The sequence below is a fragment of the Nymphaea colorata genome, chromosome 5, assembly GCF_008831285.2.
Source record: "Nymphaea colorata isolate Beijing-Zhang1983 chromosome 5, ASM883128v2, whole genome shotgun sequence".
Lineage (NCBI taxonomy): Eukaryota > Viridiplantae > Streptophyta > Magnoliopsida > Nymphaeales > Nymphaeaceae > Nymphaea > Nymphaea colorata.
Window position 1 is genome coordinate 571,552 of NC_045142.1, and position 13,665 is coordinate 585,216.

The 13,665-nt window shown below is 40.5% G+C and overlaps 2 protein-coding genes across 3 annotated transcripts; both read right to left on the reverse strand.

Moving 5' to 3' along the window:
• Positions 1-663: 663 nt before the first annotated feature.
• LOC116254972 (uncharacterized) lies at positions 664-5,688 on the reverse strand. Its single transcript, XM_031630657.1, has 3 exons — positions 5,121-5,688; positions 3,212-3,379; positions 664-2,470 (listed from the first exon to the last, which is right to left on the reverse strand). Exons 1-3 carry the CDS (start codon positions 5,652-5,654, stop codon positions 776-778), a joined length of 2,397 nt encoding a protein of 798 aa, XP_031486517.1. The 5' UTR covers positions 5,655-5,688; the 3' UTR covers positions 664-775.
• A 3,573-nt stretch (positions 5,689-9,261) lies between these two features.
• Positions 9,262-13,258, reverse strand: LOC116253913 (uncharacterized). 2 transcript variants are annotated; one of them, XM_031628906.2, is made up of 4 exons: positions 13,015-13,258; positions 12,559-12,676; positions 11,535-11,702; positions 9,262-11,219 (listed from the first exon to the last, which is right to left on the reverse strand). In XM_031628906.2, the coding sequence occupies exons 1-4, from the start codon at positions 13,083-13,085 to the stop codon at positions 9,528-9,530; spliced, it is 2,049 nt and encodes a 682-aa protein (XP_031484766.1). In that variant the 5' UTR covers positions 13,086-13,258; the 3' UTR covers positions 9,262-9,527. The 2 variants fall into 2 exon arrangements, with proteins under 2 accessions (XP_031484766.1, XP_031484765.1); XM_031628905.2 differs by having other exon boundaries at positions 12,559-13,258.
• Positions 13,259-13,665: the final 407 nt, after the last annotated feature.

Here is a 13,665-nt window from a genome sequence, read left to right on the forward strand (position 1 = left end):
TTTCTTTTGCACACTTCTCAAAAAGTTTGAATTACTTTAAATCTACACGTTATTCTATGTTAAGCATTCGTGGACATTTAGGCTCGTATAAATATTTGTTTAAAATATTTAATAATCAGCGACCGGAGGTCCGGAACGAGTGCCGGGTAACTCACGGAACGGGTACCGGGCAATGAGTATACCCGATTAGTAACAAGCCGGTTATCAGTCATAGTGATTACGTAATCGGGCCCATCGAACCCGTATGTAATTCCCCTGGTCCGGCTGAGCTCTAATGTCCCCATGATCGAGGGGAGAGACAGGGATGGAGAAATTTTAGAAAAAAAAAACACAAAAGAGGGTTGTTAAATTTTATATATATATATATATATATATATATATATATATATATATATATATATATATAGAGAGAGAGAGAGAGAGAGAGAGAGAGATCATTGTCAAAAGTAGGCACCAAACTTCTTGTCCTTGACAGAACAAAACGGATGTCAAGAAAGCAAAAGTCGAGCACTGAACTTCTGTTCCTTAAAGAAAAGAAAGTAAAAGTCGGCACTGAACTTCTGTTCATGAACTTGACAGAACAAAAAGGAGGCTGCCCTGACTCATTTCCTTCGTTTAAAAATAGGTTGAGTTCTTAAATACATGGCATCCAAGGTATATTCAAGAATATACAGTAACTTGAGCTTACGTTAAGTCACAGGTAACCAAATCTGTCATTTCTCTTCAGGAGAGTGAAGAAATTAATTGAAGGGGTTAGAATGGACCAGCAAACTCTTTAGGATGGTCTTACTTCCATCACCATGTGATGGATCTCCCACAAATTCACGTGAGCCATAGGGTTCTCCCTTTGAAGGATTTCCTGTATTGCACACTCAATTTTCTTGGATTCCTTCATAATGCTTGCCATGCAAAACCCCATCGCTCCAAGGCCCAAAACCATTTGGACCCTCATCTCCTTCATGCTCTCATCAGCACGAGCAAGTGCTTCTCCTACATGCCCAACAAATGATTCAACAATCTTGTCCATCCTCTCCCCACCTACCACCAGCATCCCACCTGACTCAAGGTCAACTTCTTCCTTTTTCTTCTTATGGTACTCTTCAGTCAGCCCTTTCAATGACTTGACTTGAAGGACCTCTTGGAAGCAAACAAAATGTGAACCAATGCAGTTTCTGAATTCTTCAAGGTCTTCACTAATGGCCTTGTAGGTTTCACTGTGGGACAGCATATGTTTGCAGGATACTTGAGGAAGAGAGTGAATGGTCTCAAATAGAGTCTCTGACAACTCAACCACGATGGACAATGAGTTGAAAGCACGGGTATAGCTAGCATGAGGGAATGGTAGAAACCAAAAGCCTGGCTCAGCTTTGCCTTCCTCAATCAAGTTCTTGAGTTCAGTCAAATGGGTTCTCAGTCTAGTCCATGTTTCTTTCATCTCTGAAAGACTCAAGCATGGTTTGTTGGTGCAACCAAGGGGAGTCATACAATCACCAGTCTCTTTTAATGTCACCAAAAGTTTCTCTCTTGCTAGAGTTGAAGCCCTCTTGGGAAGGAATATGAGCTCGACAAGGATGCAGCAAAGGATACCGACAAATGTCTCTGTAATTCTCTCAATGGCGAATTGAGAAGGTGAACCATAGTCTCTTCTGCCCAGAATTATGACTGCTCCAATAAATGCAGTCAAGCCTCCTGCATAGCCATACATCTCACTCTGCCTTATGAAACTGGTGAACACCACCCATGGTATCAATGCTATATACCTCAAGAACTGGAATCTCTGAGCAAGAAAGCAACCGAGAACCCCATAAACAGAGCCCAAAACTGTGCCCTGTGCCCTGATATTGGCCATCTTGAATGTCGGTTCTCTTTGTGATGCAAGGGAGACTGCAACAACTAGCCCTCCCCAATACCCATTGTCCTTAGTGAAGAGAATTCCAAAAAGTAGAGAGAGTCCTAGAGACATTGAGCACTTCACAGCCATTAAAAGGCTTTCTGCATCAATCTTTAGAGACCAACCGCCTTTGTCTTTTGGCATGTGAGTCCCGTTTTTGGACTCCTTCGAAGTCTTTTCCTTTTGCTTCTGAGTTAACACCATGGCCTCATAGAGGTTTTTCATGCAGAAGAGATAGAAGAAAGGGGGAAAATCCCTTGAAGAAGTTGGAGCCACGTCTTCTAGTGCTTCAAAGCTTATCTCCACAGGCTCAGTGCCATTGTCATACACTTGGCTTGAATCTTTAGATGCTGAGGCCATAATTGCTGCTACTGATTGCCCAATTCTTTCTGCCATGACAGTTAACAGATCTTTTAGGCCTTTTTCTCCCATTGGTCCTGCTATGAGGAATGAAGGGCAAGATTCCAATGCAATCTCCATTCCTTTAATGGGTCTCTCAAGTGAGAAAAAGCTCTTCAAAAGGGCTCCATAATTGGGTACCAAGCAATTGACAAGAGGCTTCTCCCATCCAATATTTGCCTGTTTCCATCCAACATAGGAGTCAGGCAAATAGGAATTGCTTATGAGACATACACGAGCTTTAGGATAATAATAAGGAGAAATATGATAATTCATGGGAATCATTATGAGTCATCCAGTCGATCCCAAATATGAGAACGAGGAAATATGAGAACTGAATAAGATAACAGAGAGTACTTGTCCGATCAATTAGATCATCAGATAGCTCACATACTGCTATATCAAGTACACTTCTCTGAAAAAGAAAATTGGTGGTTAATTTGGCTGCTGGACTTTTGGCAAATACTTTTTATGGTGACAACATGTAAATCAATACAACTGATTAAATTGTCAATTCCTTCTCATGTTTCATGGGTTCGTATATTCTAACAGTTTGTATTTCTATATGTAGAGTCATAGACATAAAAACTAGATCCTAACTTTTAAAAAGTTCGAAAAATATATATACTGTGTGCTTTCCATATTGGTGCTTAAGTCATTCCATAAGAAAAATGTTCGTGAAAACATGAGTTTCAAAGAAGGAATTTCAATACATCTGGAAAAATGGGGGACGAATTTTCAGAAAAGGAAAGTTCAGATTGGAAAATTTTACAGAAAAAACTTATGGCTCCTGAAATTTTGTTTGCTGGGACAGCCCAACGTCACTGCACGTGAACTTTCTAATTCTACCTCTGGCTTTGGTGATGAACATAGCAGGCATACTTTCCACATTATAGACAAAAAAGTAATTGGAGGATGTACCTGTTTCTGTCTCAAAGTGCCGAGAATATGAGCTCTAGCATCTGCAAGTACTTTAAGTTGGGAGAGTGGGGCATGTGCTGTAGAGACACTTTCAGCAGAGTACGCACTTGCCAGCAGTTTGAGCATGTTGCACGAGATTTCTCCTATCAGCCGAATCTTTTCCTGAATCTGCAGTGGCAATGAAAGGTGAAGGTGAATTAGACAGGCTCGCTTTTCTAAAGTGAAAGTCACCCGCAGTTTAAGGCAAAAAGAAGATAACTTTTTGCTCGTGCATGTCCTGCAATGGCACTCGACCAACTTGTGCAACGTGGTGCACTTCTAGTTTATGTCCCTAAGAGTTTTAGTTCTCCGATGGAAGGCAAGGTTTTAAGTTTCAGCCAGTTGTGGAGCCAAAAAAATTTGGCAAGAAGAACACAAATATGTAAATTTGTAGTTCAAGAGAGGCACTGATATGTAAATATATGCCTTCACATATGGTTTCAGAAAGCTAGGGAGATTAATTTCTAACAAATGTAATTGCCTAGTTTTTGTATAATTTACCAGTTGTTTAATTCTCTCTTTCTCTCTCTCACACACACTCTCTTTCTCTCTCTCTCTCTCTCTCTCCATTTGCCTGAGTTAATTCAAAGTCTTCATAAATTTAAGATGTAGCTCAATCGAGGCAGTGATTTGAATAGGCCTAGTCAATCGAACTTCAACTGAGTTTTGTGATTGACTTGTTGGTTTAAGTTACTACAAAGGCCAAACAACTCGAATTACACCCTTAAACTTGTACGCGTATATCGTCGGTTCAAGGAAAGCACCAAAAGTTTGTCGAAGGAGCCACTGTTGTTTTATCTAAATTTAGGGAGAACTACAGTTTTTTTTTTTCTTTTGCTGCAGAAATTATATATAGGTTTGAATTTTTCGAATTTGTGATTTATTTGTTAATGTAAAACGCTGGTGTCTTTGTCATATATTGTTAATATTGTATATAACTAAATTGCATTTACATGTGATCTTTTCTAAGTTTGTATGACTGGTGATACGTTCACCATTTCATTTCTAATATTTTTTTTAAAATAAAACTTGACTTGCCGACATCGAAGTCTCTAGAGGCCCAACCCCTCTCTCTCTCTCTCTCACTTTCTCTCTTTCTAAAAAGATGACTACGGTGTCCCACTTTGATTGGTGAACCTCCTGACATGATCAAGCTGGTCCATGTGGCATGAACCATGCAGACATACATGCATTTAACCAAGTTTACTTCAAAAGTTTTTCTCTGCATGTCTTGAATCAACTACTCACACTCTTTTTAAGTTTCTGGGTGACAGGAAGAAATCCCATTGCTTGACTGAAGGTCGAAACTTCCTTCCTTTTTTTTTTTTATCCCTCAAGATTTAGAGTTGTTTATGATGCCTCCTAGTAGTGTTTCTGCTATGCTTCAACTTGTATACTTATGTTTTTTTGCAACGCAGATAATTGATGCTAGGAGAGTTTCAAACAAGAATACACAGCCTACTTGCCCTCGGCGCTGTTGTGCCAACCCCTTCTAAGTTAAACACTTCTTAAAGAAAAGGTTTAACATTTTCACATTTCCATATGGTGTGAAAGCTCTTCAGGTTCGAAACTTGCACCAATTCAATTTGCAATTGATTTGCAGCATCTGCGATTTAATGTCTCCCCTTCAAACATAAGAGAAGTTACCAATTTATGAACATGACTTTAAATTTTTGACTGTTTTCAACCGACAGCCTTTGGTCCACCTATCAAGCGCCAGCATCAGCCGAAGCCTAACTAGTTTACCAAGTAAACTAACTGCCCAAGCTGATGGAAACCACAAAAGTTTTTTTTTTAAAAAAAGACAAAAAAGAAAAAGAAGAAAGGTAAAAGGAAAACCATATAGAGAAAGAGAGATACAATATCCCACCTTGAGGCAGGCTAGCCTTGGCACAGGCAAGAGCAATGCCAAAACGGATGCAGCAGTGCCCACACCCGTGCTCAGTGCTGCATGTAGAGGAAACAAACTAGCGTTTATGTGCTCCTCCCTGTGCGTAAAAGCAGCAACGTACACGATGACAATCTGCCCAAGTGCCACCCTCTTAGTCAAAATATGCGTAGACTTTGGGAGCCAGACGAGAAAGCCACTAATCGCGACCACTAACGTGACGGTAGAGGCGGAAAGGCTGGACGGCCCCAAGAGCCACAGGCTCAGCAAGGCCGGGCAGGCGCCCTGGAGGGTGCCATACAGGGCCAGCACCGCGCCCTGCACGGCCTCCTCCAGGCAAGCCTCGCCGACGATGAGGGTGGCCGTCAAGTAGGCAAAGGGCTGGAAGTCCATGGGCCTGTGGAGCCGCGCTTTGTAGTACTCGATGGCGAAGCCTACCATGACGCAAGCCCAGCCGGTCCGGAAGGCCGAGCCCATCCGCGACTTCCACATGGTCCACCCATACCCATTAGCCATGTCTGGCTCCTCTTGATCTTTCTCTCTCTCTCTCTCTCTCTCTCTCTATATATATATATATATATAGCCGAGTGGCCAATGAGAATGAGAAACTACTAGCGTGTCTCTCTCTAACTCTAGATTATATTTGATTGATATGTAAGGGAGCATATCAGCTGGGCTGCTTTTATATGTATGCAGAGGAGAGGAGAGGAGGGAAGCAGGCACAGGCAGGCCACAGGAAAAACGCATTATAAAAAGAGGGTTGCCCCGACTTTGCCACGTCCACATGTTGCGCATGTGGGGCCCACTCCCTCAAATATTCAGGAAAAGACAAATTGCCGGCGTCTGCAATCTGTATTAAATATGCTTCAAAAGGCTGATGTTGAACCCTCACACACACATGAGCTTACCCCTCCTCTCATGTTTTACTTAGAAAACCAAGTATTTTGCATCATCCTTTTTTCTTCTTTTTTTAATTTAAAGAAAAAAAAAACTTTTTCTTTTTTTAAATTGCATGAACATTTGTGCTTTAGTGGAGCAGAATCGCAAATTTCTGGTTAAGAAGGAAGCATTAGTAATGCATTTTTTAATTTTTAAAGAACACCAACATGTAAATAAAAAAAATTATCTTAAAATATCAATATAAAAGCTATTATCAACTGTAAACAAAAAAGTGATGTTTGTAGACATTATTATTATTTTGTATACAACGTACATTATTTGATTTTGTCCGTTTAAACGTGTGAAAGATTGTAAACAGTCCTTAATTTGTCATTCAGCCTTAGTAAATAAAATTAATAAAAAAATTACAAAAAAAAAACCTCCAACATAGAGGTGAATAACAAATTGCCGCCTCACTTTTAAAATACAACAAATAGGCACCCAATTTTACTAATAGAGTCACAAAGAACAGCTTTTGAGAAGAAAATGTTGAAATAAATCAATTGTTGCAAAATTAGCTCTTTAAATTTAAAAGTATTAACAAATCAAAACAAAAATACAAACATCACCTTTGCCCTTGCGGTTGCCCTGGTCTTCAAGGCAACAGCACGTGGCGGGCGCCGTGGGGTTAGGGGTGCCCCTCGCCATCTGGCAAGGGAAGATGGTGATGTTCTTCATTTTTTTTTTCTAAAACATGATTTTTATGTGGAGAGTTAGCTTTGTAATCTACTTATTTATTTTGTTCAAAAATGTATATTTGTTATGTTATTGAAAAGTTGAATTGTCCTTTTAAAAGTTAGCAGCGGGATGTTATTTGCTCATTTCTCGTTCAGCGTTTTATAATTTCTTGAGTAAGGCTCCAAAGTTTGAAACATATTCGAATTTGAACATGTAGGAAGAAAAGATTACGCCATATTTTAATCTGAATTTGAATTTACAATTTTGAATCTGATCCAAGACCCAACTTTTAAATTCACAACCTAGTACAAAATGACTTTTACACCAAATCAGACCCGCATTACAATATGTGAAGTGTCGAACTAAATGCATGTAATATCAAATGAGGTAATGTATTTTATTTAAATCTGGATCCAAATTGATCGTACATAATTTTCAAATCCTAGTTGGATGTTAAAGTTTTTCTTTCTTTTTTATGTCTTAAATTTTTTTTTTCAAGCACCAGATTTATTGACATCCGGATACGTAGCATTACTCCAACCTTACTTTTTGTTGGTGTGTGACGCAGACGTATACCCTACTTTCATTAGAAAGTGCACTAATAAATATTATAAAATATTTAATAAAAAAATAAACTTAAAAGATTGAAAACTTTCTACGCAGACAATACGTGGTACACCGTAAGAGAGAGAGAATCTGTGGGATAAAAAAAACTGAACGCGTCGGTGCATTGTCACCACACACATGCAAATGCAAATGCCAATTTGCTCGTTGGTCCCTTTTTCACAACTAGGCACGAGCCAGTCACTTCCATGGTGGACTTTGTACGGACTCATTCATATAAGCTGTACTGGATCTCCTCTCTTTTCTTTTCAAATTGGATCTATTATTTATTATATGGGAACCAAGTTTTGGTGGGACCCACAAGTAGAGTGACAAGGGTATTAGTATAGGTGCGGGTATAGATGTAAGTCGAATTACTCGATTTAAGTATCATTTCTTCGCCACCCTTCTCCATTGATGTTCGCATTTTTTTTTTTTTTTTGTCTTTCTCTTCAGCTTTCATGAAAGTAAGACATGGTAGGAACATCCTCTCCTTTATTCATATTCTCCATTCTTCCTTTTCAAAGCAAAATTGCCGCCTACCACTCCAGCACAAAAGCTCCTCTTCCTGAGTTGGAAGTTGGAACATCCTCTCCTTTCCCTCTCTCTCTCTCTCTCCCCTTCACCAAGTTGACCGTGAGACTTTCCTTGTTGAAAAGCAATCTTACATGGGTCCAAACGAAAGGGAAGTGGGGATTCTTTTTTTTAACAAGGGAAAATCTTAGTACCAAAAGTTGTGGACATCGATGTAAGATTTGTGCCAATGTTATTAAATTTGGCTTGTGAATTGAATCAACTCATAGATTCACGGAATTAATTAAATCATAAACAGAATCAAACCTCAAAGAAGTAAGGGCACCTGCAGAGACATACATAGCATCAGTGAAGCGGCCCCAAGAAAGTGGGTCAAAACCATTTTTTGTTGGAGAAAAAATGGATTTTTTTTCAAAACATCATTTGATGGCCATTTAGATGATACCAATTCGCAAAACCTGTTCTTTAAAGGGAATCACCCTGCAGGTTATTTATTAAAAAAAAAAAAAAAGTGTTTTGATCCTATTACCCAGCCACCCAAGTCAATTCTTCAAGAAAAAACCAATTTTTTTACAAAACTTTTTTAAGAAAACCAAATTTTTACAGTGTGTCATCCAAACACTAATTGTTTTTATTTGTGTCTCACTCATTTTTAAGATTACAAAAAATAAAAACAACAGAATAAACTAACAGCATCTCAGATGGAATGCCTTTGACACACCAAATTAAGAATAATCATCCTTCAAATCAACACACCTTTTAGTTTAACACTTGAAAGTGTTTCAACAAGCAGAGTCCTGTCCTTTTTCCTTCATCAAAAAGACAAGAATCAAGTGACTGGTCGGTCATGAGGATGCTAAACAGCTATGGGATTAGTGTTAGTTCAAGCCATGTGCAGTCACCAAGAGACAGACGCATAAAAGTTGGACGGCTACAGATGGTGCGCTTTGTACAATTTTTACGTCGAAAGGGAGTATATGCGTCAGGATATGCTGTCGCAAGGTTCTCGTGTTTGAACGCACGCTGTTAAACAGTAGAATGAGTTCTTTGTTTCACAACCGTTAAACAACGATGTGACTGTTACCTTATCTAGAGAGTTCACTTAAAAAAAAAAAAGGAAATTTTTATGTTAGAACTTGCATTTAACTTTTGAGAGAGAGAGAGAGAGAGAGAGAGAGCGCAGAAGCCTAATGTTCATGGTCATCGAACTAATGACATGCCCGTTGCTTATCCATTACCACCAACTTGCCCCCAAAAGTTTTAACGCTCATGAAAATCCAACTGATGATAGATTCTTTACTTAGCTATTGACCGGACCAGTTAGAGAGAGATGATGAAGCACTCCATAGGTTTTTTTCGCCAAGAATATGTGGTAGTCATCAACTGACGGAAATAAAAGCAGTATGTCGCCTTTTAGCCAAAATAATACATATGCAACCCTTATATACAAGGGTTCATTGGTTCCAAAAATAGATGATAAGCATTACATACATGACATCTGAGACAATACTTTAAGAATATACAAATACTTCATCTGTAATGAATTCATGTTATTCCACGTCTAATGGAATCTCTAATTTCTGTTACGGGAAGAGAAGGAATTGAAGTTATGAGGTTAATGAACCATCGAAGCATCTAGCATGGACTTACATGCATCACCATGTGATGAATCTCCCATAGATTCACGTGAGCCAGAGGGTTGTTCCTTTGGAGGATTTCCTGAATTCCCAACTCAATTTTCTTGGTTTCCTTCATGATGTTAGACATACAGAACCCCATGGCACCAAGAGACACAACCATTTGGCCCCTCATCTCCTTCTTTTCTTCAACATGTGCCAGTGCTTCACCTATATGCCTAACAAGTGATTCAACAATCTTGTCCATCATCTCCCCATCAACAGTCTGCACTCCACCTGCCTCAAGGTCAGCCACCCCCTCATTCCTTTTGTGGTACTCATCATTCAACTCTTTCAAAGACTTGATTTGAAGCACTTCTTGGAAGCAAACCAAGTACGAATCAATGCAGTTCTTGAATTCTTCAAGGTCTTCATTTATGGCCTTGTAGATCTCGCTGTGGGACAGAGCATGTGTGCATGACACTTGAGGAAGAGAGTCAATTGCATCAAGTAAGAAGTCCAGAAGCTCAACCACAGTGGACAGTGATCCCCAGATCTGGCTGTAGCTGGCATCAGGAAAGGAAACAAACCAAAAATCAGGTTCAGCCTTTGCTTCTTCCATCAAATTCTTGAGTTCAGACAAGTTTGTCCTCAATCTAGTTCCTGCGTCTTTCATCTCAGCAAGGCTTAAGCATGGTTTGGTGTTGGATCCAAGGGAAGGCATGGTGTCAGCAATCTCTGCTAGTGTCTCCATGAGCTTCTCCCTTGCTAGAGTTGAAGCCCTCCTGGGAAGGAATATGAACTCAACAAAGATGCAGCAAAGAATACCAACAAAAGTCTCTGTTATTCTCTCAATGGCAAATTGAGAAGGTGAACCATAATTTCTTCTTCCCAGAATTACCACTGCTCCAATAAGTGCGGTCACGCCTCCTGCATATCCGTACATCTCGCTCTGCCTTAAGAAGCTAGTGAAGATCACCCATGGTATCAATGCTACGTACCTTAAAAACTCAAACCTCTGTGTGAGAAAGCATCCCAAAACTCCATAAACAGAGCCCAAAACCGTGCCCTGTGCCCTCACATTGGCCATCTTGAAGGTGGATTCTCTCTGTGTTGCAATGGAGACAGCAACAGCTAGTCCCCCCCAATATCCATTATCCTTGGTGAAAAGAATTCCAAAAAGAACAGAGAGTCCCAGAGATATTGAACATTTTACAGCCATTAACAGACTCTCTGCATCAATCTTCAGAGACCAGGCACCTTTGCTTTTCTTCGTGGCTTCCCCACTTTTGGTCATCTTTGTGGTTTTCTCCTCTCCTTGTAGCGGAGATATTACGCTCTCATAGAGATTTTTCATGCAGAAGATGAAGAAGAAAGGCGGCAAGTCACTGGAAGATGTCGGTGTCACTGCCTCTAATGCTTCAAAGCTTATCTCTAGAGGTCGTGTTTCATCAACATGCACTTGGCTTGAATCTTTCGGTGCTGTGTTTACAATTGTTTGTAATGAGTGACTAATCCTTTCTGCCATGACACTTAGAAGATCTATGATCCCTTTATCCCCCATGTGTCTGCTCACAGGGAATGAGGAGCAAGAGCTGAGTGCAATTTCCATTCCTTTTATGGGTCTCTCAAGCGAGAAAAATTTCTCTGTGAGGGCTTTATATTTGGGTACCAAGCAACGAACAAGAGGCTTCTCCCATCCGATATTTGCCTGATTCAGATTCAATACAGATAAAAATTAGGCAAAATATATATATTATAAGTATAAACACAAATATATGCATGCGTAATATGCATTGTAAGTACATGTACAAATAGTTAGGTCAAGTACATGTACTAGACATGTTTTTAAAACAGTTTTAATGATTTATCTGAGTATCATGAACAAAATAACAAAAGTCATGAATCTCCAAGTTCTTCTTCTTGTCCAAAAAGGTTGCACTGCTCCTTTAATTCACTTTTACAGCATGAATTTTGAGTACAGATGTAGACTTTGATATGTAGGATAATGGTTGGAGCCACGAACCTGTATATTCCTCACGGTGGTGATAAGATGAGCTCTAGTATCTCCGAGCATTCTCACTTGGAAAAGAGAGGCGTTTGCGGAAGACATGCTTTCAGCCGAGTACGCACCGGCCAGCAACTTTAGCATGCTAGAGGAGATTTCTCCAATTAATCGAATCTTTTCCCCAATCTGCATTAATATAAAGGACAAAACTTATTAGGCAAGGACTTCGCTTTAAGAGTGAAGTCAACTTATTGATCATGCGGTCCTTAGTGCGCTCATGCAACAAGTCTCTCTCTCTCTCTCTCCTTGAATATATATATATGTGTGTGTGTGTGTGTGTGTGTGTGTGTGTGGAGAGAGAGAGGAAATGTTTCAATTTGAATTTGTGCATGCAGCGAGTGAATAGCTGCAAGGCACCAAAACCAAGTTGTTTTTTTTACCATGCAAGCCAGGATCGCAATCTAAGTACGTTGCTTGTGCCACTTTTGCTTCTCATGGGCCGGTGACTAAGAGCTGATCTAGATAGATAGCTTAATTACTTGGGAAAATATATCCTTGAATATTTTGTTGCTTCTAGTCTAAGATCGGGATAAACTCAGTTTCCAACCCACTTGATCACTGGCATAGACCTGCTCCCCTACCAACTACAAAAGAAAAGCAACTCGACCGATGACAATAAAATAAACCCATTTATTCCGTTTCGTCAAAAGCAAACAGAAAATTCAGGAGCCAGCCGTGTTTCAGCTTGTTGGCCAAGTCCTTGGTGACATGATAAGGATTACATATCATTTGCATTGACCTATCATTTACCTATAAGTGAAAGCCCATCTTCTGATAACGGAGAAACCATCCTTAGGGCCTCCTCGATGTGTACCTAACTCTAAGGTTCTGAAAATCAATGCTAAGGGTTTCAAAGTTTAATTAATCTACAGTTATAGATACGAATAAAAAGCAAACAGTGGTCACTTAGTGCTTGCAGATAAAAATGGACGTTTGCCATGCATGTAAGAATAAATAGGAAGAAGCTGAAGAGAATCGTCACCTTGAGGCAGGCCAGCCTAGGCACCGGCGTAAGCAACGCCAGAACGGATGCAGCAGCTCCAACAGCTGTGCTTAATGCAGCATGCAGAGGGTAGACGCTAGCATCCTGGTGCTTCTCCCTGTGCATAAAAGCAGCAACATACACAATAACTATCTGCCCAAGTGCCACCCTCTTAGTCACAATGTGCGTGGACTTGGGGAGTGAGACCAGGAAGCCACTAACTGTGACCACTAGCATGATGGTCCAAGCCGAGAAGCTTGACGGCCCCATGAGCCACAAGCTCAACCAGGCCGTGCAGGCGCCTTGGAGCGTGCCATAAAGGGCCAGCACCATGCCCTGCACGGCCTCGCCCAGGCAAGCCTCGCCAACAATGAGCGTAGCCGTCAAGTAAGCAAATGGCTGGAAGTCCATCCGCTTGTTGAGCCGCACTTTGTAGTACTCAATTGCAAAGCCTACCATGACACAAGCCCAGCCGGTCCGGAAGGCCGACGCCATCCGCGACTTCCACATGATCCATGCATACCCATTTGCCATCTAGCTCTTGATCTCCAATCTCTCTCTCTCTATCTCTCTCTCTCTCTCTCTCTCTAGCTGAATTGCTGATGAATGAAACTTCTCTCTCTCTCTCTCTCTCTCTCCCTCCTCCTCTCTCTTTCCCTCCTCCTCTCTCTCTAACCAGCAGAAAGAATAGAATAGGAAGCAAATGTGCTCACAATATACAAGCTTCCATGACACCTGCTCTTCTTTTATATGCAAATATAGAGGTCGGGAAAGGCAAAGGCAAGCCATCACAAACGGTGGCTGACTTTGACACGTCAGATCTTACGTGCTTGGGCCCCAGCCAATAACTCAACTTTCTTGTTTTATGGTGTGCATGAGGCGCGGCAAGAGATTTGTGCTTGTTAGTTTGAAAATGATAGAATGCGAATATATATAACATGACAGTTGTAGTGATGTAAGAGACTAGCACATCAACCAAAGGAGCGTGTCGTGAAGGCGCAAGAGAAGAGATGCTTAATTAATCACTCTATCTGGTACTTGATGAAAGGGAAAGCCCCTTTTCTAACAAAACGTTGGTGCACTAATGTGGGGTTGCAGAATTTCGGA